The 27,898-nt window shown below is 37.0% G+C and overlaps 1 protein-coding gene across 4 annotated transcripts in view; it reads left to right on the top strand.

Annotated features, from left to right (window-relative positions):
- Positions 1-27,898, top strand: part of lyst (lysosomal trafficking regulator) — a 299,712-nt gene that overhangs the window by 49,272 nt on the left and 222,542 nt on the right. For all 4 annotated transcript variants that reach the window (XM_039737860.1, XM_039737864.1, XM_039737863.1 and 1 more), the window contains exons 4-5: positions 15,735-15,939; positions 26,378-26,468. In XM_039737860.1, the coding sequence (XP_039593794.1) occupies positions 15,735-15,939; positions 26,378-26,468 (296 nt within the window). The remainder of the gene's footprint in view (positions 1-15,734; positions 15,940-26,377; positions 26,469-27,898) is intronic.

The raw sequence follows: 27,898 nt of genomic DNA, 5'->3' as shown, positions 1-27,898 counted from the left end.
ACACAAAGTCAAACCAGTAGTATCCAAGAATTCTCTGAAGAGATGCAGTACTAAAGGAGGTCAAGTCTTCGTCTCAGGTGTCCATGTCTTGCAGCCATATAGCAAAACAGGAAGCAACAGGAGATTTGGACTTTGTCCTTTTGCGCAGATATCAGGAGCTCTACACACCCATTTCCAGCGACCTCATGACCCCACCATGCTCTCCCAATCTGTCTACTGACTTCATAGGAAGAGTTGCCAAAAAAAGAAAAAACCCAGCTTCTTTGCAGTAGGATGATGTTTTTTGGCAATCCTGGGCACATTTGGAAAGGTAATCAACTATTACTAGTATGGACAAATAGCAGGGAGATGATTTTATAATACAATAATCAGGTAGACCTGGAACTGATTGTGCTTAAGCACACATTACAAGTTAAGACACAACTCCCTGGTTTCTCTATATCATATTTTATATGTTTGCTATGAGAAGTGCATAAAATATCTTTAAAGCAGCTGTAGGGTCTGATTTATGCCAAGATCACCAGAGAAGCTTGCCTGATAACCCAAGTTTAATACCAACCCCCCCATATTCTGATGGCATAAACAATTTGCTTGTTAGCAGCCTGATTGAATTAGTTTCTAAAGAAGAAGATAATATCTAAGAGATCTGTAGGATTAAATAAGTGTTGTACCCAAAAAGAACTAGGCAAGTCTGGGAAAAATTTATTCAACACAGGAAGAGTTAGTAAAGATTACTAAATTGTAATTTTGGCCAGTTACACTAAGGGGAAAACTTGTTTTCAAACCTCATGTTTGTTATGGACAATCCGTGACTAGGTGAGAAATCCAATTTACTTCTCAGATTCAAATCAGGCAGGCTGCTTCTCCCAGTTATCTCCGTTTCCCAGTAGGGCAACAGTAACCACCCTTGATATTGTTCCAGATTCTACATCTTAAACATTATAACTATACTAACATTAAAACCAAAGCTAAAGTTATCAAAATATACATAACTGTAAGTTGGAATGGGGTACATACTGATTTTAATTAATGTTAGTTATAATAAATACTGTTTATATGTGTGTGTCTGTGTGTGTGTGTGTGTGTATGTATATATATATATGTATATGACAGTAACACCCATAACAGTGACAAAACAATTACATTGACAATCATGTTACGTTAAAAAAAAAATCCAAACCTAAATGGCCCTGTGTGAAAAAGTAATTGCCCCCTGAACCTAATAACTACCCTTTTGTTTTTTTTTTTAAGGCAACCGACTTTTATCCTCAATTTGTGTGCGCTCCATGCGTACATCAGGCATGTAAGTGTAGGGAATGAGAACATCAAAGTGCCCATTCATAACATCTCCCGAAAACCTAAGTTTTTTTTTTATCCCCTCGAATGCCTGTCCAAAGTCGTACAATGTCAGCCCGATTCTGTACCGTTAAAGATGGAGTTTCATGCACTAAAAAAGCTATAGATGAGAATAAGCAAGTACCATCTCCCCTGATATTTACTACATGGTGAAGCATTTGTACTTCATCAACATTAATTATTTCCAGAGACACAATTTTGTCTGTTTTTCCAGCGCATCGCCACAAAAGCAAGACAACGATTGGAGCAACCGAACTCTGCTCACATCGCGTCTCTTCATCCTGCAAGCCGCAAGTAGTAAGTCTGTGATAAGCGGAATACTGCTACGCTTTGCACTCACGGGACGGAAGGACAATCCTGACCGCTTTTATATAGTAGATTATTGTACTGTACATTTAATTACACACACGGTTCTTACACACAACCACTAACCTATGAAGGCACAACTTCAGTAGGAGAGTCTTCAGGTGGTGCAGTATCTTCAGCAGGTCCGTTGTTGTCTTCTTCCGCTGAAGGAGTACTAGAAGTAGGAAGTGGGTGTCTGGGTGCGTGGCTGAAGAACATCTTGATAGGCAGTTGCTGGCGCTGTCTTTTCATATGCGTGAGGAGGCTTTTGTAGGGTATTGCCATCTTTGATCATATCCAAGAGTTTCGCCTTCTCCTGGATAGTAAGCATCTTCCTCCGCCGCTTAGTTTTATTGTCAGAAGGCTTTGAAAAAGCAGCACGTTTAGGAGCCATCGTGGGGCTTGGATAAAAGTTCTCAGAAAGCGCATGCGTAGTGACGTAAGCGTGTATGAGAGAAAATCACGATAGAGTAAAGCCGCAGCGTGATATAGCGAGGGATCACTGTGTTTTATGTCCCAATAAGATGATCTCACATGTATCTAACTGGATCTAACGTCACCCTTTTGTCATTGATTTTCTTCCTCTTCTTTTGGTTGTGAAAATGTTCCAATTAATGGTTTTATTTCTAAATTGGAGCTCATGTCCCTCACAGTTTTTCACCCATTCCAAGTACAGTACAGGTAAGCTCAGTCCAGCAAATAGCATTGCTGAAAAGTAATAGTTAAGTATGCGAGCAAAGCAATCAAAATTAAATGTTCTGTTAAGGGAAAGTCCAATCACTGTTTGGGCTTTTTGCTTCTATTAGTAGTGAAAACCTCAAGGCTGCACAGGCAACATCATCAACAGCATCTGCAAACACAACAAAAGCAGGGCCTTTCAGTGGATGGAAGTTAGATATATACAGTAAAGTAAAAAATGTCACATAAACCTATATCAAGAAATCAACTCCATTACAATGGATGCATATCTAGAAGATTAAGATTTCACACCCAACCCATCCCTAGCATCGCTGTAAGGCATATGGGAAGTAGAAAGTACTACTTTTGGAGCAAATGGCTAGAATGTAAAACAGTCAAAAATATACGCACAGTGTCACATGAGCTCATGTAACACATGTTCATATCATTTTATTATTGTTCTCTTGTTTGATTTCTATTGTTTTTGTAGTTGTGTTCTGTGCAGAACACAATATATAATAAATATTGATAACTGACATATTTTCCTACATAGTGTTTTCCAGACATTACTAAGCTACTGTAGGTTTTACATGACACTGTCCAGGACATTGTCATGAATAAACATTTGTTCATTCTAAGAAATACTGTGGTGTGCTGTGGACCTAATGTTCAGTTTAGTCCAAGCTGGTAACTTTAAATACTTAAAAATGTATATCTTTCAAAATGGCTTACTTTTATATACAGTTATAAAATGTTAAACATGCAAACTCCTGTTTGAGTCTGTACTTACAATTGATGTATGGTTCATTTAAGGTGGAAGTATATTCTTTACATGTAAGCAAAATAGTCTTTTTTTTTTTTTTTGGGTACCCTTTTATTTAGTAAGATGCCTTATTGTTTTTTTATCTTTAATACATGAAAAGTCAGTAAGTGATTTGGAGTCTCTAGGATCAATGCTTCTTCTGTAGGATGGAGTAGTACAGTTTTATCCACAACTGTACTTTTCTCATTCAGTTGGAGGCATAACCTATTTCACAGTCTCTGCTGTTTATTTTATATACCTGTGTTGTTTGTTTGTTCATATAATAAGCAACTTCTTCTAATTCTTTTGGCTGCTTCCGTTAGGGGTTGCCACAGCGGATCATCTGTCCGAATATTGATTTGGCAAAATTTACACCAAAATGCCCTTCCTGTCATAACCCTACCCATTTATCTGGGCTTGGGACTGGCACGATGAAACAATATAATAAGAAAGAATATATTATTATATATATTATTGTGTTATAATAAGAAAATTATGTTAAAAGTAAGCAACAGTTTTAAAAGATTAGGTAAAAAAATAAGACTCTGAAAACCTCTGCTTTTGTTTAAGACCAGATTAATTTCCTTTCACGTCAGTAGCTAACACCATACATTATTTATCTCCCTAAACCCTAACCTGAGAAGTTGTTTGCGTCAGACTGGGTCTCTGAACTATCATGTTCCACCCACCTCTTCAACTTTTTATACAGGTTATATTGTTCCACCACCTGAACAAGTTCAGTTAGCAGGCTAGCAAAGATAATTCTATTTTATACAGGTGTTATAAATTTTGGTAGGATAACTCTTAATGCAATATTTTGCAAACATTCCAGTTTGAAATATTTAGAGCAGCCGACTAGGACTTTCAGAGTAGCCAAAAAATAAGGTTTGAATATTGAAAATAAAAACAAATAAATATGCAAACTTAATCAAATTTAGATTAATGATGGTGGGTGTTACATATACATTTGCACAGGATTTTGTTCCACTGTATTATCATAGTTATGGCTGCGATGACAGCCACTGTAAGAACAAACACCAACAGCAGAAAAGAAAATTCTAGCAGTGCTCAGGCAACTGTTATTTAAATATAGGAACCAACCCATCAAAATCCTAAGCAGGTTCTTCCTATTAACACTACAATTACCAGAGCCTACGAAAAAACTCGTAATTCCGTCCCACCTTAAACTGCTTCTTAAATCCCTTCACACCTCTCCGCCAGCGCCCTTTGTCTTCTAAGTGTGCTGATAAAGAGAAGCTAGGAGCAGCCGGCTATTCCATCCCCCCACCAATTTAGAACGTGCACGAACTTCAGCTTGATTGAGTATCTGGGAGTGAAGTGGAGTTTTAGAGTGGAAATAATAGATCGTTATTTGGAACACACGCATTTCATGTCTGTTCAGTTTCTACAGTAATCTGTGTCAACACATTGTTAAAACAGAAACGTTTTTTATATTCTAGTAGTAGATGACAAAATGTAGGCATAAACTATATAATGTATGAAGCCTGAAGTCCAAATAGCAAAGAAACATTTTCACAAGAATAACACAATTGCGCTTTTATTCAAAAATATAACTGCAGAAACAAAAAGCCGCCTTAACATGCGACATTGACACCAGTTTACTGTAACTGCCTCCGTGGTTCAATAGACTCAGCCCCCGCTTGGGAATCAAGAGGTCACGAGTTCGATCCTGCGCCCCTCCGTTTTGAGAAGTAAACTGCTCTTAGTATTACTGTTTTAGAATAAAAGCATACATTTGATTTCAGTCTGTAACAGCCGGTGCAATTTATGATCCTTGTAAAGGTTAGCTTTTTTTTTATTCACTTTTCATTCTCTCAGTCGCGTTCAGAATCAATCCATACAACCCCATCTGACACGGCTGTTTTCACTAAAGACGCGCTATAGCTCTGCAGTGTACCACGATGCATACTAACGCCCAACCCCCCCGGGTTCTGACACACAAACGCTGGCGAAGCTGCCTTCTTCGTATCTCACCGTCACTTGCTTTTCTTTTTATTCAGTTTTATTGAGTGTTCCTGCCAGTCCCGCATGTTGCTGTATGCTTTTCTTTTGTACTCCAGGACATGCAGAGGAAAGAATGGTAAAGACCAGTAACCGCGCTATATGCAATCATCAGACACTCCCCATCTGCCCGTGTCGTTCAAACACAGGAACATATATTGGTGTAAAAGTATAACAAAAGTGCACTTTTATTCAAGTGCACTTTTTCCATCGCCTTTTCCTGTAAGAAGCAATGTCTCTCTATGCTGTGGTTTCTATTACACACCTGAAAGAAAGAGACAATACATGTGAACATATCCAGCATACAGCAACATGCGGGACTGGCAGGAACACTCAATAAAACTGAATAAAAAGAAAATCAAGTGACGGTGAGATACGAAGAAGGCAGCTTCGCCAGCGCCTGTGTGTCAGAACCGGTGGGGGCGTTAGTATGCATCGTGGTACAACGCAGAGCTATAGCGTCTGTATTCTGTTTCTTTTGTACTCCAGGGCACGCAGAGGAGAGAATAGTAAAGAGCAGTAAGTTCGGCGCTATATGCAATCATCAGACACTCCCCATCTGCCCGTTGTTTTGTTATACTTTTCAATACTTTTATACTGCTCAAACGGGCATGCTCAAAAATACGTGTAATGCCACGAAAAGTGCACGCAGACACTTCATTTGCAAACAAAACAAGTGCACTTTTATTCAAAACTACCTGTATAACCGAAGAAAAAGAAAGCAAGTTACAGTAGGCGATTGATACGACAGCTTGCATGGTGCAATGCTAAGAAGTGCAGATTTTCATTCCGTGCTATATAAAATCATCACATTCAAATATTAACAGTTTCCACACACCCAAGGACCGTCCTTCCTACATTTACGACACGTGTACTTGTTGCCGTGTACACACCTCTCTGTGCTATGGTTTCTATTACACTGAATGAGCACCTGACACTGTACTTTCTTCCCTGGGGGAAGGTCCGCATCAGAGAATTTCCAGTTCCTGCATAAATTCACACCCGATCTGACGCTGTTCGTTTTCAAATAATATTGCATTAGTGCGATTATATTTTCACATATATTGTCTCTTTCTTTCAGGTGTGTAATAGAAACCACAGCATAGAGAGAAGTGTGTACATTGCTTCTTACAGGAAAAGGCGATGGAAAAAGTGCACTTGAATAAAAGTGCACTTTTGTTATACTTTTACACCAATATATGTTCCTGTGTTTGAGCGACACGGGCAGATGGGGAGTGTCTGATGATTGCATATAGCGCCGAAGTTACTGGTCTTTACCATTCTTTCCTCTGCATGTCCTGGAGTACAAAAGAAACAGCATACAGCAACATGCGGGACTGGCAGGAACACTCAATAAAACTGAATAAAAAGAAAAGCAAGTGACGGTGAGATACGAAGAAGGCAGCTTCGCCAGCGTTTGTGTGTCAGAACCGGGGGGTCGGGGGGCGTTAGTATGCATCGTGGTACACTGCAGAGCTATAGCGTCTTTAGTGAAAACAGCCGTGTCAGATGGGGTTGTATGGATTGATTCTGAACGCGACTGAGAGAATGAAAAGTGAATAAAAAAAGCTAACCTTTACAAGGATCATAAATTGCACCGGCTGTTAAAGACTGAAATCAAATGTATGCTTTTATTCTAAAACAGTAAGAATAAGAGCAGTTTACTTCTCAAAACGGAGGGCAGGATCGAACTCGTGACTCTTGATTCCCAAGCGGGGGCTGAGTCTATTGAACCACGGAGGCAGTTACAGTAAACTGGTGTCAATGTCGCATGTTAAGGCGGCTTTTTGTTTCTGCAGTTATATTTTTGAATAAAAGCGCAATTGTGTTATTCTTGTGAAAGTATTTCTTTGCTATTTGGACTTCAGGCTTCATACATTATATAGTTTATGCCTACATTTTGTCATCTACTACTAGAATATAAAAAAACGTTTCTGTTTTAACAATGTGTTGACACAGATTACTGTTGAATCGGAACAGACATGAAATGCGTGTGTTCCAAACAACGATCTATTATTTCCACTCTAAAACTCCACTTCACTCCCAGATACTCAATCAAGGCATGAGCTGAGAGAAGTTCGTGCACGTTCTAAATTGGTGGGGGGATGGAATAGCCGGCTGCTCCTAGCTTCTCTTTATCAGCACATTTAGAAGACAAAGGGCGCTGGCGGAGAGGTGTGAAGGGATTTAAGAAGCAGTTTAAGGTGGGACGGAATTACGAGTTTTTTCGTAGGCTCTGGTAATTCTAGTGTAAAAGGAAAGAATCAGCACTGCCCTCTTGTCTTTACTCTAGTTCTCCTAACTGGGTGTGCAATTCCTTGTCAAGAATAAAATAAGTCATGAAAAGGAACTTTAATCCTTACAAATCAGGCATCCTGGGGCCATGCTTTGCTACATTATTGTTAACATTTTTACGTGCTTTGCAACTGCAAAGTATGGAGCTTTTATTATGTTTGGGTCCTGTTTGTAGCACATACCTGGTGTCCTGAACTACAAACATATTATGACATGTCTTACTGCTGCAAGGACATTTTTTTTGTGACGGTGCAGGGCACCTTTCCTAGGGTCAGTTAAGTGAAAAGAGGTGAGGGAGAAGTAGCAGTGCTTTCATGAGAAACCAGCACAAGCAAAGTGGTTTGAGATCAGTAGGGGTAGGAGTTTGTTAGTAAGATAATGACAGGGTGAGAACAGCAAGAGAAGTAAAAGAGCAAGAAAGAGGCAAACATGCAGAATTTGTTTTATTATTTTGGAGGTGTCCAGTGGTTAAGTGGAAGTGTACCATTTGTATCCCAGCATGTGCAACAAAGGCACTCACCACCTGTGGACTCACCAGGAGTAGTTGCATTGCATATCTGAGTCCACACAATCTCTCTACTTTTTTTCCTTTAGCTATGCATCAGTATTTTAATATAGTTGGTCTGCATATTTCTAATTATAACTCATTGTTATAGACATTATGTATCAAACCAACAGCCACACAAGACAGATGCTACTTGCGTGTCAATGGTGTGTTGGGTTGCAAGTAGGAATTTTAAAGCCTTGTAATAAAAGGAAAATCAGAGTTATGAGTTATTTTCCATTTATTTTATTACCAAGGTCTTGGCATTAAAGAGCAGCCAGGAGTATCAGGTTTATGACTGAATCAAAACTGGGTCAAATAAAAAAAAAATACTTTAAGTGCAGACCAGTGAGTTTGGATTGAATCTGTCCCAAACTATATTTGGAAGGGTTCTGGCTGTATGTTTTGCTAATGTAGGTAACAAGATGTCTTTTCAAAATTACGAATAAGCTGATTGTGGAAATGAAGTAAATAAACATCTGTAAAATACTGTAGTTTTGCGTGCCAGAAATAGTTACGGATAAAACAAACAACCACACTTTTATGACTGAATGTCAGCTTTTGCTTTCAAATAAGACATTTATAAATAAATTTGAATTATATTTGAATAGCAACATTTGATAACCCTAATACTAACTGACCTTGTGCTGAATGCCAAAGGCTCTGCTATACAGCTTCTCTCACTCTGTGTTATATTGTTGTTACAATTCTCAGTGGTCAAACAAGCAAATTTTCACACTACCAGTAACATGAAATTTATTAAACCACTTTAGAATTGTGTTATAAGGAATTCTTCCATATTGAGGCACATTAAACTTGACACAATCTTCTTTCCACCATTGTTACAGATTTAAATTAAATGTTTTCTGTAAAGGCAAATATGTCATGAGGCACTGACCAAGGTCCTCATGTATAACCCCGTGCATAGAATTCACACTAAAACATGGCATACGGCGAAAAGTGGAAATTTGTGTACGCACAAAAAAAATCCAGATGCTCTAAACCATGCGTAAGCCAACTTCCATGCACTTCCATTCCATAAATCCCAGTCGGTGTGAAGTGTAACACATGTGCATGTGCCTGATGCCCCACCCTCACTCCTCTGAGGATTTTGCATATTTTATTATGCAAATCAAAATAAATAGCCCCTTCTGTTCAGTGTTCAGTTAAAAGACAATGGCAAAAGCATGTAAAAAAAAGCATTTCAGCGAATGCAAAGTGGATGCAAGGAAAAATGTACTATTTATTGGCTTATGCAGTGGTATAAGCAACAAAAGCATAATGAGACACTTGAAAGTTCAAGTTCAGAAAGTTGAACATTGTCTGAAATAAAAAAGAAATTGTCAGATATCAGATTCGATGTGTAAATGAGAGTCACAGCCCGTCGTTTTGTTTATTCTGATTCAGACAATTTTACAAAAGCTGACCCCCATGCCAATGACATGATGGTGCTGCTGTATAGAGCTTGTCTTCTTCACAGAATGCAATAGTGGATTCTATAAGAGATGTGGCCAATGAACTAAGGAATGCAAGGGTTGTACTATGTGATACTGACCACAATTTAAATGAATTATTTAAAAAATAAATGCTGCATCTGTTTTTACATTCTGCTAATTAAATTCAAACAAAGTTGTAATACTATCTGATATGGTTGATCATTTGGTGAGTCAAGTTCATCATAGCACATCTGTTCAGGTATGCATTTCCACTTTATTAATGTGCTATTTACGTAAGCAAATTCATTTTCCGAAGGCGCCTTTATAGTGTAGCAACGGCACCGGGTGCCACAACAGATCGATTCTTTTCTCTTTACATGGCTATTTGAGGTGACTCTCAGTCTTTAAAAGAACAGCCTGCCTTTTGCCACACTAATTGGAAAAAGCAACTGCAACTATATGGAGCTGCCATTTTTATAGGTTCTCCAGCTATGTATGATGTAATGTCAGCTCATTCTTTTGGAGATTCATCTGTGGATGATGTAATTTGTCCAGTACCATTGCAATAGCAATGTGCATGCAGCCAACTGCTCCAATTACGTTTGGAAAACTGGACATTATTGTGAATTGCCCTTTGATGTTTTTCAGTTCAACCACAGTGTAAGGAAATCTTATCTGGATGACAAGCAGGTAATACCATCCCATACAGATGGCATGGTGCAACTCGGTGATGTTTGTGAAATACCCAATCGGTCAGCAAATCCACATTGAAAAGCTCTTGTAGTTAAAAACCTGAGAGTGGACAAAACTTGTAAAGGAACAGGTAGATCACAATTCCTCAAAGTCTGCCTTTGTAAAGCAGGCACCAGTTCAACACACAGCTCCAAGACATAGCTCTTGGAAATCAAAATCAACTTAGAAATCAGTCAACATCATCATCTATAAATACGCACTCTACTCTGATTCTCTAACAACGCTAAAGCAGCTATGGTAGTTGAAATAGTTTGGCCATTTCATGCACCATTATATTGTTACAGAATGATTACAATCAAGTGAATTAAATTTGTAAACAATATGCAATTCATTTCAGTGTATTTGATAAATCTTGCATCTTTGATACGAAAATGAAAAAGAAAGATAAAAGATACAGAAACAGTAGCACTGCTTTGACGCTGAGTGCCACCAGTTTTCAAAACTGAGCAGAAATGTGCATATGCAATGTATGGGGCTACCGTGAAAATGTATTTGGCTTTACGTCAAGTTTAGTTTTTAGATATCTCAAAGTGTGTGAGGAAATGGGCGTACACAATATTTTTGTGCGTATGCAGCATTTAAACATGAGGCCCCAGGTCCCCCTGCCCATGGTAAATGTTTTTCAGCATACATTACTGCCATATATTTCCATCACCACACCCCAAAAATCATCACATCCTTGTGCTGTATCTACAATTTTAATTTTAAAATTTTAAACTAGTGCCAGTATCCCTTTACCTTAAGAGCCTCTCTTGCATTCTCTCCTCTCTCTCCTTTTCTTATATGTGTCTTTTTATTTTCAGTCATTTTCATTTAATTGTTTTACAGGTTGTGACAGGGTTGGTTTTGTACCATAAAAATGGCAGCCCTCTTTGATGCACCAGTGATACAACTTAGATTATATTCTACCACAATCAATAGTATGCTAAATAGAGGCTGGTATGTCACTTGCCTCAGAGTTCACCTCTGGACAGTCTAGGCTAATTTTACTACACAAACATGTGGCAACCCATAGTTTAAGAAACATTGTTTTTTAAAGAATGATATGACTTAAGCACTGCCTATGCCCACTACCAAAATGAGAGCTGTTTTGTCTAAAACATTTTGTGCCTGGCCTCTACCCCACCTCAATTCTGCATTGTATTTTTGTCATTAAACCAGCAATATTTGAGAAAATATGCTACAGATATATCTAAAGGAAACTGATCAGTCCACTGTGGACAAAAAAATCTTCTTTGGGATTTTTGCTTTGTCATAGGTCTCTAAAATGCTTTCAGTGTATTTTTGAAATACAGTTTTTTTTTTATTACATATTATTTATTGCACACATTTTACCAAATGGTTTTCTTATGAGTCTTCTGCTTTCACTGTTGCATTTACATAGAGTCTCCTACCAAACTTAGAATGGTATCAGACCAGACCAGTCTGTCCACAGAAACCAGCTTCAGAGCAGCACAGCTGCATGTTACTACATTTCCTCTGGTGCGGAAAGCCCCCCTAAGAAAGGCTGCTTGAGGCTGGGATGCTCATGTACTTTTTTGCAAGTTTCCACAAGTTAGGAAAATGTTTTCTACCTTTCAAGTTGGTTTAAATCACAGTGGTGTTGTGGGTCCACAGTTCGCTGTGCAAAGGCCAGTTTTTTTTAAATAAATAATCACCGCACTCGAGGCGGCTTCGTGTGGGGGTGTAGTGGTTGTAGCAAGCCGCCGGACGATCTGTGGTGTGAGCGTTACTCACCGAGTGCACAGGTGAGGTACTGCCCACATCCATGATTGTTCCCGTGGCTAATGTGCTGCAGCTTCTATGGCCCCTTGCTATATAAAAAGAAGCGCGTGTCGGATGGAAAAAAGATCAGAGAAAGAGAAGGAAACGGAGGTTGGCAGCAGGAAGCAGTAAAGAGAGAGAGAGAGAGAGAGAGCGAGCAAATTGGTGCAGCAGGAAGTGAGCGAGCGAGAAAGTGAACGCTCGCAGGCAGCTGAAGGCAGCCTGGGTGTTTGGCCAACACCTGGGAGAAGTTGTGGTCGCTCCTGCAGAGTTTGTTTTGCAGGGCGGGAGTGACCAGAAGGTGCAGTACTCTCCGCGGAAGGTAGCGGGAGTCGGGACTTGGGATGTGGTGTCCCCAACGTGAGAGCCTTGGCCGTTAGGGGATTCCCAAGTCACTGTCAGGGGGAGCCGACCGGAGCCAAGGAAAGGTGACTGACAATAGCAGCATGAGTAGGCAGAAGGTCATCTGCATTGAGGGCGTCTCGCCTGTTGCAGGGCCCGTATGGGAGAAGCAGGTGATACGCTAACGCTAACAGGAAAGAAGCACCGGGTTTGTCATTTGTTTTTAAAGACTGCTACCTGATGAACGTTTTAACCTCGTTTTTTCTATTGTTTTAACCTCCACGTTTTTCTTTTAATGGATTATTTATTGAAGATTTGGAATCACTGCACTTTATTGAACACTTTGTTTTTTTGATTATTGTTTTGAATAAAAGCACTTTTGCACTTTTTACCATCCCCTTGCTCGATTGTTATTGCCTTCACTGACTAGCTCATCGGTGACATTACCGACGGTGTTGGGTTCAAGGGCTCCCAAGCAGAGATGGGAGCGTGGAGCCAAACCCGCATCGTCACAATCACTGTCCTCCTCAGGTATCATCAAGTAGCTTTTGATCTCTTTTTCAATGGTAGTGTCCAGAGACTCATATTCTCTGAATTCCTGTGTTTTTTTTTTTTATTTTTTAAGGTAAATTTAGATTTTTCTTCCTTCCTTGTGTCATCACCTGTTCCTACTGCTATAGCCATCGGGGTTGGAAGGAGTGGGGTGAGGAGCTGGGGATCTGTGCAAGTGTTTTAAATAATCATAGAAAAATAGCCTGCAAAATAAAATGCGCCCAATAGGCATATGCTTCTTACAGAAATAAAAATAATCCGTTCAAATGAATTTGCTATATAGCTTGCAAATTGCTGTCTTTTAAAGAACATTAGTCTTTTCAAAGCCAAGCCACCTTCACATGAGTGAGGATGATCCATTTCTTGCAATTTAATTGTGGAGGTGGGATTACACCAGGGATCAGCTCTGAGCCCTTTGTTATTTGCATTGATGATGGAAAGGTTGACAGACGAGATTAGACAGGAGTCCCCGTGGACTATGATGTTTGCTGATGACATTGTGATCTGTAGCGATAGTAGGTAGCAGGTTGATAAGACCCTGGAAAGGTGGGGATATGCTCTAGAGAGGAGAGGAATGAAGGTCTGGCATCAACAGTACAGATTAATGGAGATTGTGGAAGAGAGGTGAAAAAGAGAGTGCAGACAGGGTGGATTGGGTGGAGAAGAGTGTCAGTAATTTGTGACAGATGGGTATCGGCAAGAGTTAAAGGGAAGGTCGACAGGACGGTAGTGAGACTAGCTGTATTATATCGGTTGGAGACGATGGCACTGACCAGAAAGCAGGAGACAGAGCTGGAGGTGGCAGAGTTAAAGATGCTAAGATTTGCACTGGATGTGACAAAGATGGATAGGATTAGAACTAAGTACATTAGAGGGTTAGCTCAAGTTGGACGGTTGGGAGACAAAGTCAAAGAGGCGAGATTGCATTGGTTTGGGCATGTGCAGAGGAGACATGCTGGGCATATTGGGAACAGGATGTTAAAAATAGAGCTGCCATGGATGAGGAAAAGAGGAAGGCCTAAGAGAAGGTTTATGTATCTGGTGAGAGAGGACAGCAGGGGGTGGGTGTAACAGAGCAAGTTGAAGAGGACAGAAAGATATGGAAAAAGGTGATCCGCTGTTGCAACCCCTAACTGAAGCAGCCGAAAGAAGAAGTCCAAGTAATACAAGCAATACTAAAATAAATTTTATGTTTTTTGTTTAAACCTATTTCAATAATTGACAGAAAAAGAATTAAATATGTTTACGAATACTTAGCCACAGTACACCCCCAAAATTCGTGGAGGTTACATTCCTAGACCACCCGCGAATTATGAAATACCGCAACTTTTGGATGTGGTTAAAAAATGCCTTTTAAATGCCTATTTTTATAGTTTAAACCCTAAATACAGTATGCCCCCAAAGCTCTTTAACTTTGTTGCAAACTCAGCTTAATACATTACCTAAAAAATGACCTTAATACATTACCTAAAAAAAGAATGTAAAGGTAAACCCGTATATTGTACAGTACTGTTCCTATATGTCTTCCGTGGTGCTAAAATGTAAAATACCGATGTTACCGCTGTACGTACTGTAATTCATGCAAGTGCGTTTTCTTTGGTATGCGCTGTCATTTTCTTTGTTATAAGTAGAATAAATACATAATTTCATTTAATTAAAATACAGTAAAATATATTGGTACTCACTAATGATGAATGATATTGATGATGATGATGATGCAGAGGATTTAAAGCTCCTTGGGTGGTGCCTCTTCAGGTGCTTCAGGAGGAGTTGTATCTTTGGACGGGTCTTCTTCTGGTGGGGTTTCGTGCTGGCTTTTCTTTATAGGTTTCAGGAAAATTGTGATTGGAAGTTGCTACATTGTCTCATGTAGTGAACTGCTGGTACAGTTTCCGTGCTTTCTCACAGGTGATGTTACTGTCCAAGGGGATGTTGTTCTTCCTGCAGTTGGTGATCCACAATGCCAAGGCAGATTCCATCCTGACGATATTTTTAATCCTTACGGTCGTTACCTTTTTGTCACTATCATAGAAACTTACAGATATATTACTCCAGATCGCTGCTTTATTCTCCTTTATGTAGCATACTGTGCTTTCATTAATGCCATAGTGGTGCACTACTGCAGCATAACTTTTTATTTCCCGGACCAAATCCAGTAGTTCAACCTTCTCCTGGAGTGTTTTAAACTTCTTCTGGCGCTTGGGCTTAGTGCCAGAAGACTTAAAAGGCACAGGGCGTTTCAGCAACATCTTGTGCATTTAAGAATAACAAAATGAATACAATAACAAAATGGAAAACACAACGACACTCGGCTGGAGACGCGTCACAGGGCAGCAGTCAATCAGCAGCAAGGAGAAATGAATAACGCTCTCAGATTGGCTACTTTCACCATCCCAAACCGCGTTTCCCTTAGCGGTTGCTTCCTGTTGTCTCTACAACACAGTATTGCTACGAAAAAAGCCATAAAAAATTGCGGAATTTTATTTGCGCTTTCTGCTAACAATTAATAGTTAGGTTCTAAGGAAAAATCTGTGAACGACTGAGTCTGTGAACCCTGAATCGTGTCTTTGTGGGGGTCTACTGATATACGCATAGCGTGTGCAGTACAAGTAATGAATGGGAGCTGGGATCATTTTCAGCTTGCTTACATTTTTAATTATGTAAGGGTTTCAGGAACACAACTATTGTGCAACTCAGGTCTTCTCTGAATACTGGTTTAACTGAAAAAAATATTTTACAGAATAATGTTATTGCTTTGATAATGGTTATGTTAACATATTTATTTATAGTTTTGTTCTTACTGATTAGTTACAATGATACTTTTCTTTATTTCTGTTTTTTCCAGCTCTGATATGAGCAGTGCCAGCAACACCTTGGCCAGGGAGTTCTTAACAGATGTCCACCAATTATGCAATGCAGTGGCCCAGAGGGCAGAGGCCAGGGAGGAAGATGAAGAGGAAGAAGAAAGTCATATGGTGGCTCTTGGAGAGTACCTTGTACGTGGTCGGGGCTTTTTACTTCTTAGTACTTTGGATTCCATTATTGACCAGGTACTAATTTCAAACTCCATGTTAACATTGATATTTTTTTTGATGATGGCAGTGTTATTCCTTTTAGCAAAAACTAAAATGAAATATGACATTAACAAAAAAAATTATTATTTTGTTAACTAAAATAAAAATGACAAAATGTCTGAAAAGTAGAACTAAATAACAATTAAATTAGTTTTTGTAATTTTGAGTTTGATTTTCACCAGGCTACTCTTTATGCATAATGTACATGTGAGCATGCAGCTGACAGTATATTTATTAAATAATAGTCAAAACCACACAGTCATAAATTTTGTTAGGAACGAGCATTGATTCATGTCCATGTGCCAGTGCCCTCTCTACTGCCATCTGAATCTGTGAATTTAATTGCTTAAAACTTACTTCTTAGAGATATTACTTTTTTGTTGAAGGTATTTTTGCAGTGATATATGAAATAGATGCGTAGCATGGAGTCAGTGTTTTAACCGAGCCAACATTTAAATGTATGCGTTTAGTTTTAATTTGGTTATTAGTAATTATGTTTCAAAGTGGGAAGTAGAGTGTTGCAGAGCTACTTAAACAGCAAATGGATGAACTGCAGTAATCTTAATATATTTAGAATGCCTCAGAGTTGCCAAAACCTAAAAAAATAAAAACAAAAACCTTGAGGACTTTGTGTCTAACAAATAGCCCTTAAGTGGTCGATGTCCTCAGGCATTTGGCTGTAAAACTGATAACCACATCTGCTGTTATTTATTTTTACTTATCATGATGGGTGATTGTAACATCTACATTTATATCCCTTAATGTAATTGTACAAAAATCATATTATTTGTTCAAGGCTTTCTTCTTTTTTGCCTGCTAATTTTTTAATCTCATTTAAAACTTTGACTTTCAAGTATTTATTAGTGTTTGATATTAGTTTGTAACCTGAATTATAATTGTCATACTTGCTATTACTTCTGTTTTATGTGTTTGACTATTAATGAAGTGCTTTGAGCATTCGAAAGGTGATACATTAATGAAATGTATTGTTGTTGTTATTATTATTGCACAGAGTCATGAGCTCAAGTTTGATACCTAGCTTGTTCACTGTCTGTATGGAGTGTGTATGTTTTCACCATGTTCATGTATACTGTACTAAGTTGTGCATGACTTCAGATATTTTTTTATTATCGAATATTCAATGTTTTATTAATCGCTCTCAATTGCCAAAATTAGTTTATTCTTATGTGTTGTTAAATTACATCCTCCCAGTTTAGGCTCACAGGGAGCTATTCAGGTTTTGGATGTTGCTTATTAAGTGAATGATTTGAAATGTTGGTGGAACAGATGTTCAGTATTTAAAGTTATTGGTATGCTTATAGAAATGCACAAAATACAATGAAATACTTTAATCTCTATTTAGGCTAATATTGTTATTTACCACATTTCAAGTTGTACCTGCAATAGTATTTCAAAAATAAGCAAAGTAAGAATTCCCTGAAAAAAATACACTGTCTAAATGGGTAAATGATATATAGTCCGCAACTGAAGATATCAAAAATAAATATAAAATAAGAGTGTATGTGTGCAGTGATCTTACTGCTCTCAAAGGGAATATCAAAAATAATTAAGAATGCATTTTTTACATTAAATAGCCATTTGCTTAAACCTGCTGAAGGTTAAAGTAACAAATGACATCAGATCACACTTATTAATTGATTCTTGCATTTTTTTTTTTTTATTATACTGGATGCGCTGATCTGTCATTATCATGAGAACACTGTGTCCTGTTACAGCACAATAGTGTGTAAGTTGGTAGGTACTACATGAATGATATACAATTTGATAACTATAAAGAGAACTGTGTATGTGTGGATGTTTTGGTGTGACAAAAACTAGAAATTAATTGCTGAAAAATTAAAAATAAACAAAAACAAAAAACATCAGAAAATTGAAAAAAAAAAACAAAACAACTAGAACTAAATAAAAACTGCAATGAAAAATTAAAGAAAAATTTAACTAAAAATACCTTAAAATTAGGAAACTACTGGATGATAATATAAATGAAGACCTTAAGTGAAGGATGATTTTCTTTTGTTCATATTAACATTCCCAAATTTTATTTAAACTTAATATAGCATATAACTGGGTATCTTTTTGATTGCATACTGTACATCTTGATCTCCCAAATATTTATAATGAATAATATTTCTTGCCAGTGATAGTGAAGATATTTAATATTGTTCTGAAAAATGAAACCTATACAATTTTTTCTGAAAGTTTCAGTTCTATGCAAGTTAATAAATTCCATCTTAGGTATGTACTAATTCTACATTTAGTAATTAGTATAATGTATCCTTGTATTTTACCTGAGAATTTGTGCCTGCAGTCTGTAAAGAGTGCTATACAAAAATAATTTGTATTGTGTAAGGTATTCCTTTTTTTTTTGATTAATTGAATCTGTTCTCCGAGTCCAATTTATGCAGCACAAAGCTGTGTGGTAGTGTGACTTAAAAAGCACACAAGGATAATTAAAATCGGTAAGAATTATTCTACTAGGTTTTATAAAGAAGAGCATTAGTGCTTTGAAATACTGAAATAAAATATGCCTTAATAATTTCCCCCTAGTTACTCAATAAAATACAGTTATGGCAAACCATATAACATACCTAAAGAGAGAGAAAAAGCTGAAGGTTGTGCTTATAAAGTCAGCACTTAAAGATGTACTTGGAAGATAATTCAGTGCCATCACAATTAAACTAAAAAACCTATGCAACCAGCAGTTATCCTAGAACTTGAAAATTAAACTGCAGTGTTTCCGCCACAGTCCATTTTCCTTATGGACAATTTTGCATCCAAAGCAGTAGAATAATTAAGGTTGAACCTGCAGGTACAACAAGAAAAGAGAGAAGGTGGCCACAGCTTAGACATTAAAAGCAGCTACTATTAAAAAAAAAAATGCCTGTTCATTTTTATTTTTGTAGGGTATTGTTTTCCTTTTTCGTTATACTGTATTCATTTCAATTAATTAAGAAAACAGGAAAAGCAAACTAATATGTCAAACTTATTGGGGATGCCCAGTGTTTTTGCTTGGGCTTCTTTTGCAACATCATTTTTGATTTCTCAAATTAGATTTGAGGGTGGATTTCAAAGATGTTTACGATTGATTATATTAGTCAACCGGACAAACATGATTACTGTATGTCCCTCAGACATTAGACTAAGCAGGAAGATTATAAACTTCCATTGCAATATTGAATAATCAGATTGCTAAAAGATTGAAATCATTTCTGAATTCTGAATCAACGTTTGACTGCCCTAGTAAAAAGAAATTGGAATTCCCCTAGCGAGTTAACATAAAAACAATGATCAAACACATAATAATGTCAACTGTTCTGGATGATCAGTGTGTTTGATAGTGATTCTTCTGGCCAAGTGACAACCTTGTACCTCGTACTTTGGACCAGATGCAACCTTGCATCCTGCCTCTGATTTTTAAGTCTTACTGTCAATCACCTTTCTTCTGTTTTTTATTTGTTAGCATTGTGCAGATACTACTCATTGGCATTTGTATCCGTCCAATTCCACCCTTTAGTTATTCATACACTGCATTGGATTGGTCTTAAACCTTTTTTCAAGTACTAATTAAGTACTACTTCAAGGCTTGATAGCAGAAAAAATTATCATGGACTAATCTTAAAATACACAAAGCTGCAAAATGGTATGGTGGCTGGAAGTAAATTTAAATTTGTAAGCACCTGGAATCTTTTAATATAAAAAACTGGACTGCTGGAACCCTTTAGACATTGGGGTTCATAGAGAACCCAAGATGTTTTCTGTATAAATGGTTCTTACATACCAGTCAATTTTCCTTAAGTCTATGATCTTTCTGTTTCTGCAGGGTTATTCTGGGCAGAAAGTTTATTTCTAGTAGAGCTGTTACATTCTTAGTTGAAATTAGAATGTATATCTGAATTTCTCTTAGACGTCCCTGTAATACTTGAAATTACATTAAAAGTTTCAAATCCTTCAACTACTTTGTGTGCCCTTCTGCCTTGTCAGTTTCCGGAGGACTGCCCTAGGTGCATAATCATGTTCTAAGTGCCAAACATCGGTACACGTGCCAGCATAACTGTACTGAAATTTCTTAATTTTGTTTTTCTTTCTAAAAGGCACCCAATTCATGCCCAGTACCACATTTCCTCAAAGAAAACTCACTGTTTTTTCATTGCCTTCTTTTACCATCTCCAGTTATACTGCCATATTGGAACAATCTAGATAAGAACAGGCCATTCAGGCTAATAGAGCTTGCCATTCCTATCAACTTAATTGTTCTAAAATAACATCAAGCCTAGTTTTGAAAGTCCCTAAAGTCCTGCTGTCTTCGACACTAATTGGTAGCTTATTTATTCCATGTGTCTATGGTTCTCTGTGTGAAGAAAATCCTCCAAATGTTTGTGTGAAATTTACCCTTAACACGTTTCCAACTGTTTTCCCATGTTCTTGATGATCTTGTTTTAAAATAAGTCTCCATCCACCAAACTAATTCCGTTCATATTTTTAAACATTTCAGTCATGTCACCTCTTGATCTTCTTTTGCTTGAACTGGAAAGGCTCAGCTCTTTTTATCTTTTCTCATAATTCATCCCCTGTAGCCCTGGAATCAGCCTAGTTGCTCTTCTCTGGACTTTATCTAGCACTTGTATGCTCTTTTAGTAGCCCAGTACCCAAAACTTCACACAGTACTCCGGATGAGGCCTGACCAGTGCGTTATAAAGCTTGAGCATAACCTTGTTTGTACTTGTATTGTATACATCATGCTGTATAACCTAACATTCTTGAAGCCTTCTTAATGGCTTTAGATCACTGTCCAGCAGTTGATAGCAGTTGAAGAGTCCACTACGACTCTTAAATCCTTTTTATAAGATTTACTCTTGATTTTCAGACTTCCCCTTGTGTATTCAAACTTTACATTTTTACTTCCTACATATGATGCTTATCATTTACTGACATTAAATTTCATCTGTCACAAATATGCCCATGCCTGTATGTTGTCCAAATCCCTCTAATGTTACAGCATGTTTAGCATACAGATGTGCTAAACTGCAGTAAAAATTTTATATGAAAATTTCTTATGATTGACAAATTTTTACAGATTTCTTGTTTATACTGGTTTACTGCACACCACTATATGAACAGCCTTGCAGCTGCCCTGATCTTTGCTCATGTGACGTCTTGATCCTCCACCCACTTTTATACATTTTTCTTTCACTGCCTTTAATTCTTTACCAGGTCCACTTAACATATGTTACATCATAAACATACCACAGATGTAAACATAGTTATAGTGCAGTGCAAATGAAGTTGTTGGAAAATATTTGTTTTATAATGAAAATATCAATTATCTTACTCAGATTAAGGGTTATACTTTTGTTAATATTTTGAATAAAAGATAAACAATAAAGACATATTTTTTTCCACAGCTTATTTAGTGTTTATTTACCAAGTGAGTGTTCCAGTACTAGTCAAGGGTATTATATGTTTGCTGTTTGGAAGTTATTCATGTAAAAAATGCAGCAGTCAGCATCTGAAAACATCTGAAGACTTGTTTTTTTTTTCTAAGTTAAACATGTTCATATTTTTGAATGGTTAGCTTGTGTTGACATTTATTAATTGGGCATAATTGATCGACCGTTGTACTAAGAACCAAAATTTAAATTCTTCTCCTCATATTAAAAGTACTTTTCTGCTTCTGATCCTGTTTTGATTCACTCTTTAACCTGAGATTCCCAGCTTATTGCTACTTTATGCTAGAATCATTAAGCATTCACTGCAGTGAACGCGACTGAGAGAATGGAACTGAATTAAAAAAAAAAAAAAAAAGCTAACCTTAACAATTATCATGCATTTACACTGGCTCTTACAGACTGACTGAAATCAAATGTATGTTTTTATTCTAAAATAGTTCAGTAAATGCAATATTATTTGAAAACGAACAGCGTTACATCTGAGAATTCCCTGTAATTTGCAGCTCTATTCATTATCTCAAAACACCACGCACATTCACAGTAATTCCAAGTTATGTCCACCACTCACACCCACGCCCACAACCATACAGAACTGATCCCACATCAGAGAATTTCCACTTCCTGCATAAATTCACACCCGATCTGACGCTGTTCGTTTTCAAATAATATTGCATTAGTGCGATAATGTTTTTACATATATTGTCTCTTTCTTTCAGGTGTGTAATAGAAACCACAGCATAGAGAGAAGTGTGTACATTGCTTCTTAAAGGAAAAAGTGCACTTGAATAAAAGTGCATTTTTGTTATACTTTTACACCAACATATGTTCCTGTGTTTGAGTGACACGGGCAGATGGGGAGTGTCTGATGATTGCATATAGCGCAGAAGTTACTGCTCTTTACCGTTCTCTCCTCTGCATGTCCTGGAGTATAAAAGAAACCGCATACAGCAACATGTGGGGACTGGCAGGAACACTCAATAAAACTGAATAAAAAAAAAATCAAGTGACAGTGAGATACGAAGAAGGCAGCTTCACCAGCGTTTGTGTAACAGAACACTTTGGGGGTGGGGGGGTGCATTAGTATGCATCGTGGTACACTGCAGAGCTATAGCGCGTCTTTATGTGAAAACAGCCATGTCAGATGGGGTTGTATGGATTGATTCTGAACGCGACTGAGAGAATGAAAAGTGAATTAAAAAAAAAAAACAACAAAGCTAACCTTTACAGGAATCATAAATTACACTGGCTGTTACAGACTGAAATCAAATGTATGCTTTTATTCTAAAATAGTAAGACTAAGAGCAGTTTACTTCTCAAAACGGAATAGTGCAGAATCGAACTCGCGACCTTTTGACTCCCAGTCAGTAGCCGAATGTATTGCGCCACGGAGCCGATCATAATTAGTGGGTGTCAATGTCACATGTTAAGGCAGCTTTTTTTTTCTGCAGCTATATTTTTGAATAAAAGCGCAATTGTTGTCTTATATTTGTACCTTTTGTGAAAATATTTCTTTGATATTTGGACTTCAGGCTTCATACATTATATAGTTTATGCCAACATTTTGTCATCTACTACTAGAATATAAAAAACGTTTCTGTTTTAACAATGTGTTTACACAGATTACTGTAGAAACGGAACAGACATGAAGTGCATGTGTTCCAAATAACGATCTATTATTTCCACTCTAAAACTCCACTTCACTCCCAGATACTCAATCAAGGCATGGGCTTGGAGAAGTTCGTGCACGTTCTAAATTGGTGGGGGGATGGAATAGCCGGCTGCTTCTAGCTTCTCTTTATCACCACATTTAGAAGACAAAGGGCGCTGGCGGAGAGGTGTGAAGGGATTTAAGAAGCGATTTAAGGTGGGACGGATTTACGAGTTTTTTCGTAGGCTCTGGTAATTCTAGTGTTAAAAGAGAGGCTGAGCATGCACATAATGTAAAATCAATTCACAAGAACTGAACAGACATTATAAGAGCTCATTTAGTTTTAATCAGGTTAAAGATTAGTAAAAACCTTGTTTTAGATAAGAGCATTGTTGTTTACTAGTGCTTGCTGCAGCTTTTCCAGCTGCAAAGAGAATAGGTTCCAACACATTCTAACCCTACCTTTACTCTGTTTCAAGCAGACATCCATCACCTGGACAGCCTGGTAGCAATTTGTGAATTACTTGTGTTTAATTTATATAACATTTTTTTCTACAATCCTTAAATAAAGATGAATAAATAAATTCTATTTTGTATTAAAAATTCCCACACTCCCTCAGAAGTTGCACACTGTGTTTTTCTCACATATATTGTGATTTAACTCAAATGTAATAAGGTCAGTATTGTCACATGTACAGAGTACAAATTATACACTTTATTTCATTGCTTAGTGATGTATGAAATGTGAACGCAAACTTTTTAAAGGAACCAGGTGAATAAAAATAATTTTTTTGAAACATTACTGTTTACCTAATTCTAATTTACCTAATTCTAATTACCTAATTTTAATTCTAAAATTTTCATTTTTATGCTGTATTGAGGATTGTTCTGTTTTGTGTATTGTATTGTATTGACCCCCTTCTTTTGACACCCACTGCACGCCCAACCTACCTGGAAAGGGGTCTCTCTTTGAACTGCCTTTCCCAAGGTGTCTTCCATTTTTCCCTACGAGTTTTTTTTGGGAGTTTTTCCTTGTCTTCTCAGAGAGTCAAGGCTGGGGGGCTGTCAAGAGGCAGGGCCTGTTAAAGCCCATTGCGGCACTTCCTGTGTGATTTTGGGCTATACAAAAATAAACTGTATTGTATTGTACCTAGCCGCTGCATCAGGAGTTTTGACTAGTTATTTACATATACAACCTCCAGTAGACAATGCAAGTGCTAATAGTCTAAGTTGCCAATGATCAACTCCCCAAATTTTAATTATTGCTATTTTTGGCTTTGGAAAAAGCACAAAATATGAGCAGGGCAGTGTGAAATGAGCACAATCTTAGCCATTTTATGTCAATTATGTATTAAATGTTTTAAAGGTTTGCTTGCTTTCTCTCCTTATTGGCCCTGGGAGCTGCTGATTGCCGCAGCTGTGTCATGTCCCCGTTTGAAGAAGGGAAGTATGCATTCTAGAGAGAAAAAGGAAAAGAAAAGAAGGAGAAGGGATGTTAATGGAAAGAAGAAAATAGGCAGGAGTGTGAGAGAGTGAGCTGGTGCAAAGAGAGGAAGTGGAATACAGTACGCTTTGGCCGGGTGGAGCTTGGAAAGGCAGCAGTGGGTGCGGAGCAGGGCTCGGTGGCTCCCTGCAGATGCCATAGGATTTGCAACGAGGACTCGGGCCAGGAGAAGGTTGTCTGCACCTCCTGGTGGTTTTCTCCTTGGGCTTCAGGGTCTGGTGAGGGCAAGCCAAAGAGGAGTCAGATTTTTAAAGGGGCACCGAGGCTCAGAGGATAAAAAGACAGTTTCTTGCCTGCTTTTTAACCTCATTTTAATGAATTTATTTATTTGCCTTTTTAACTCCAGCTGCACTTCATGTATGTGGATTATTTACAGTATCTTTTTGAACACAGTTTTGTTTGTTTTTAATAAAAGCACTGAACAGTGTTTCACCATATCCTTTCTTGATATGTTTGTCCTCATCTGCTCAGCTCATCCCGGTCATGAATGTCGATGATTTTGGGTTCAAGAGGCTCCCAAAAAGGAAGGGGGGTGTGGAGCTGACCCGCACTGCCACATGATCGTGTGTTATTGTTTGTAAAACTTGCACTATTAGCCACAACTATAAAATCGTCCCATTTGCTATTGCATAAATTCAGGCCTAAAAGTATTTTTTTATATTAGTCTTGGGCAAATAAATACCTAAATTTAAATAATTTTTTCATGAATGCATAAATTATACGAGTTCTTTATATTTAAATCCAGTGTGTTTATTATTTGAAAATGTGAAATATATGCACACTATTATAGAATAGCTATTAAAATGGTAGTAATGCTTAATTTTGCAGTTTTATCCTAAAGCAAATGAGAATTTGAAACCTGTTTGGTTTATTCACATTATGAATATATATATATCCTTGTAATTTTTATCTCTTCATCAGACCAAAAAAATGAGCCAATGAGCTCCAAAAATTGGCTGGAAAACACTGCTCAGTATTCTCTGGGTACATCTTATACAATATGGCAATCTTTTAGATATAGTCTGTACACAAAATAGCATTGCAAACTAGAAATGCATAATCCATAATAAGAATGTTAAACATAATAGCAAACAAAAACTTGAGTAATCTACAATTTTAAAATTATAGTAGGTCGTGTCACACTCAGAAGGTGAATTTGTCCTTAAAACTTTTGGGATTTGCAGCCTAATGTTTAGTCTACTCTTTACAGATTATCTCCTCTAAAATGTGTGATTTATATTACAGGTAAAAAAAAACTGGTTATCTCTGTGTTTTTAAGATTAACTTTACAATGTAAAATAAAATTAGTACATTCAAAATAATGCACATATTGTCTGATCAGTAACTGTTGAAGGGTCTTATAATTAGACAAAATGGATCTGACCTTCTGTAGATAGCCAAGATCTTTACCATCTTCCCTTTTGCAATCATGAAGCTTATTTACTTTTAATTCACACTAAGGGGCTGTCTTTGCTCCCTAGTGAGGAATTCATTCAGCACGAAAGGTTTAGAAATCTGCTGTATTTATAGAAACAGTAACAAAGAGACGCAAATTAGCAAGTATTTCTTATTGGTTGGTTATAGTTGGTAGTACTTGGGGGTGTTTTAAACTAAACTCAGTTGTTTCTTTACTTTTTCTCCATTTCTTGGAAGGTTTCTTCAGTCATGGAGCCATTTATCTCAACAGATTATTCTTGTTGCTTCCTTATTTTAATGAATTACATTTTAAGCAAGCCTCTGATAAAATTCTATAGGTTCAATGATTACTTTTTTCTATTTTCTGCATTGAAATAGGAGTTAACCTGCAGGGAGGAATTACTCACTTTGCTTCTTTCCTTACTTCCTCTTGTTTGGAAGATCCCAGTGCAAGTGGAGAAAGCACCAGGTGGGTTTGCATTTATTTGTTTTTTCTATTTTTCTGTATTAATCCCTATCATAAAATATTGTTACTATTTTGGAATTACGTATGATTGTACTATATATATGGTGTGAAACAGAGAATAAAATTAACAATACTGTGAAATCATTTATTTAATTTTAAGCATCAACAATTTAAATATACTGGTTGCTCCAAAGTTTAATAGTAATTTAGTTATAGGAGCACTCTTTTTGGCTGTTACATTAAATACACTGTTTTGGCATATACTGATATTTTGGTTTATCTTATTTATTGTAACATATATATTACTCTGTTGATCATTATAGTTTTAAATATGTTAATTCAATATCATGAGATATTGAGATGTAAACACCTTAACTGCTGTTACAGTCTAAAACTACTTTTTAAGCAAAAAATTAGCAGAAATGTATTTAATCATACTAATCAAGATTATCAGATCAGCAAAACACATATACATAAAATGCATGTATGTTAAACAGGTACAGAGTGAAAAAAACTGGCATTTCAAATCACATTAAATCAAGAAGTTGTTTGTGGATACTTTCACACATTTTTAATAGTATATTTCTTTAAGTGTGTGTATGTATATACTTTAATACCCACACACTCTCAATGCACCCACTGACAATGCAACTAACAGTATTCTTCTGTTAAAATTTTGCGGATGAAATAAGTTTAATACTTAATTTAGCAGGGAAGTTTTATTTTTTACTGGCCTCAGGACTATGGAGTTTTCATTGTAGGATTGAAGAAGATTAATTTTTTCACTTTAAGCAAGCAAATTTTAAAACTTAACAGAAGAAAAAGTAAAAAAATATGGCTTGTTAGAAAACAGAATAAATTAAACTTTCCTTTGTAATGTGGATGTTCCTGTTTACAGTTTTTATAGCTATAATATAAATTAAATGTGCAGAATAAACACTTACAGGCAAATCCTATACATTTTTTAATGACCAGATACCTTATAGGGCAGGGAGTTGTTTTATTTCCCGCTGTTAGCAGTCGGTACCACACACTGCCAAGGTTGAATATGGTTCATGATCCTTATATAGTCATTTTTGTTCAGTCTGTACAACTGTTGTTTTCTAAACTGAACATTGCTATCTTCTGGCTTGAAGAGGATTCTGGAAAATTTCATACACACAAATATTTTTATAAATAATCAACAATATTTCCTCTTTTAATTCTTATTATAATTGCAAGAAATCAGTATGCCTTACTTCACAGGCAACAACCAAAAATGTTTTAAAAGGAAGCTAAGAAATTGTACAATGGTGCGGGGGGTTGGGGTTTGGGGAATGGCGCTCCATGGGTTAAAGAAAGTTATCTGTTTCCAAGTGCCACTGCATTTGCCTTATCCTAGTTTACAGTCATCTGTTTTTGTAAAATTTCTACAGAGGTACACAGTATTGATG

This window comes from Polypterus senegalus, chromosome 16 (genome assembly GCF_016835505.1).
Source record: "Polypterus senegalus isolate Bchr_013 chromosome 16, ASM1683550v1, whole genome shotgun sequence".
Classification (NCBI taxonomy): domain Eukaryota; kingdom Metazoa; phylum Chordata; class Cladistia; order Polypteriformes; family Polypteridae; genus Polypterus; species Polypterus senegalus.
This window is presented reverse-complemented; position numbering and strand designations above follow the sequence as displayed.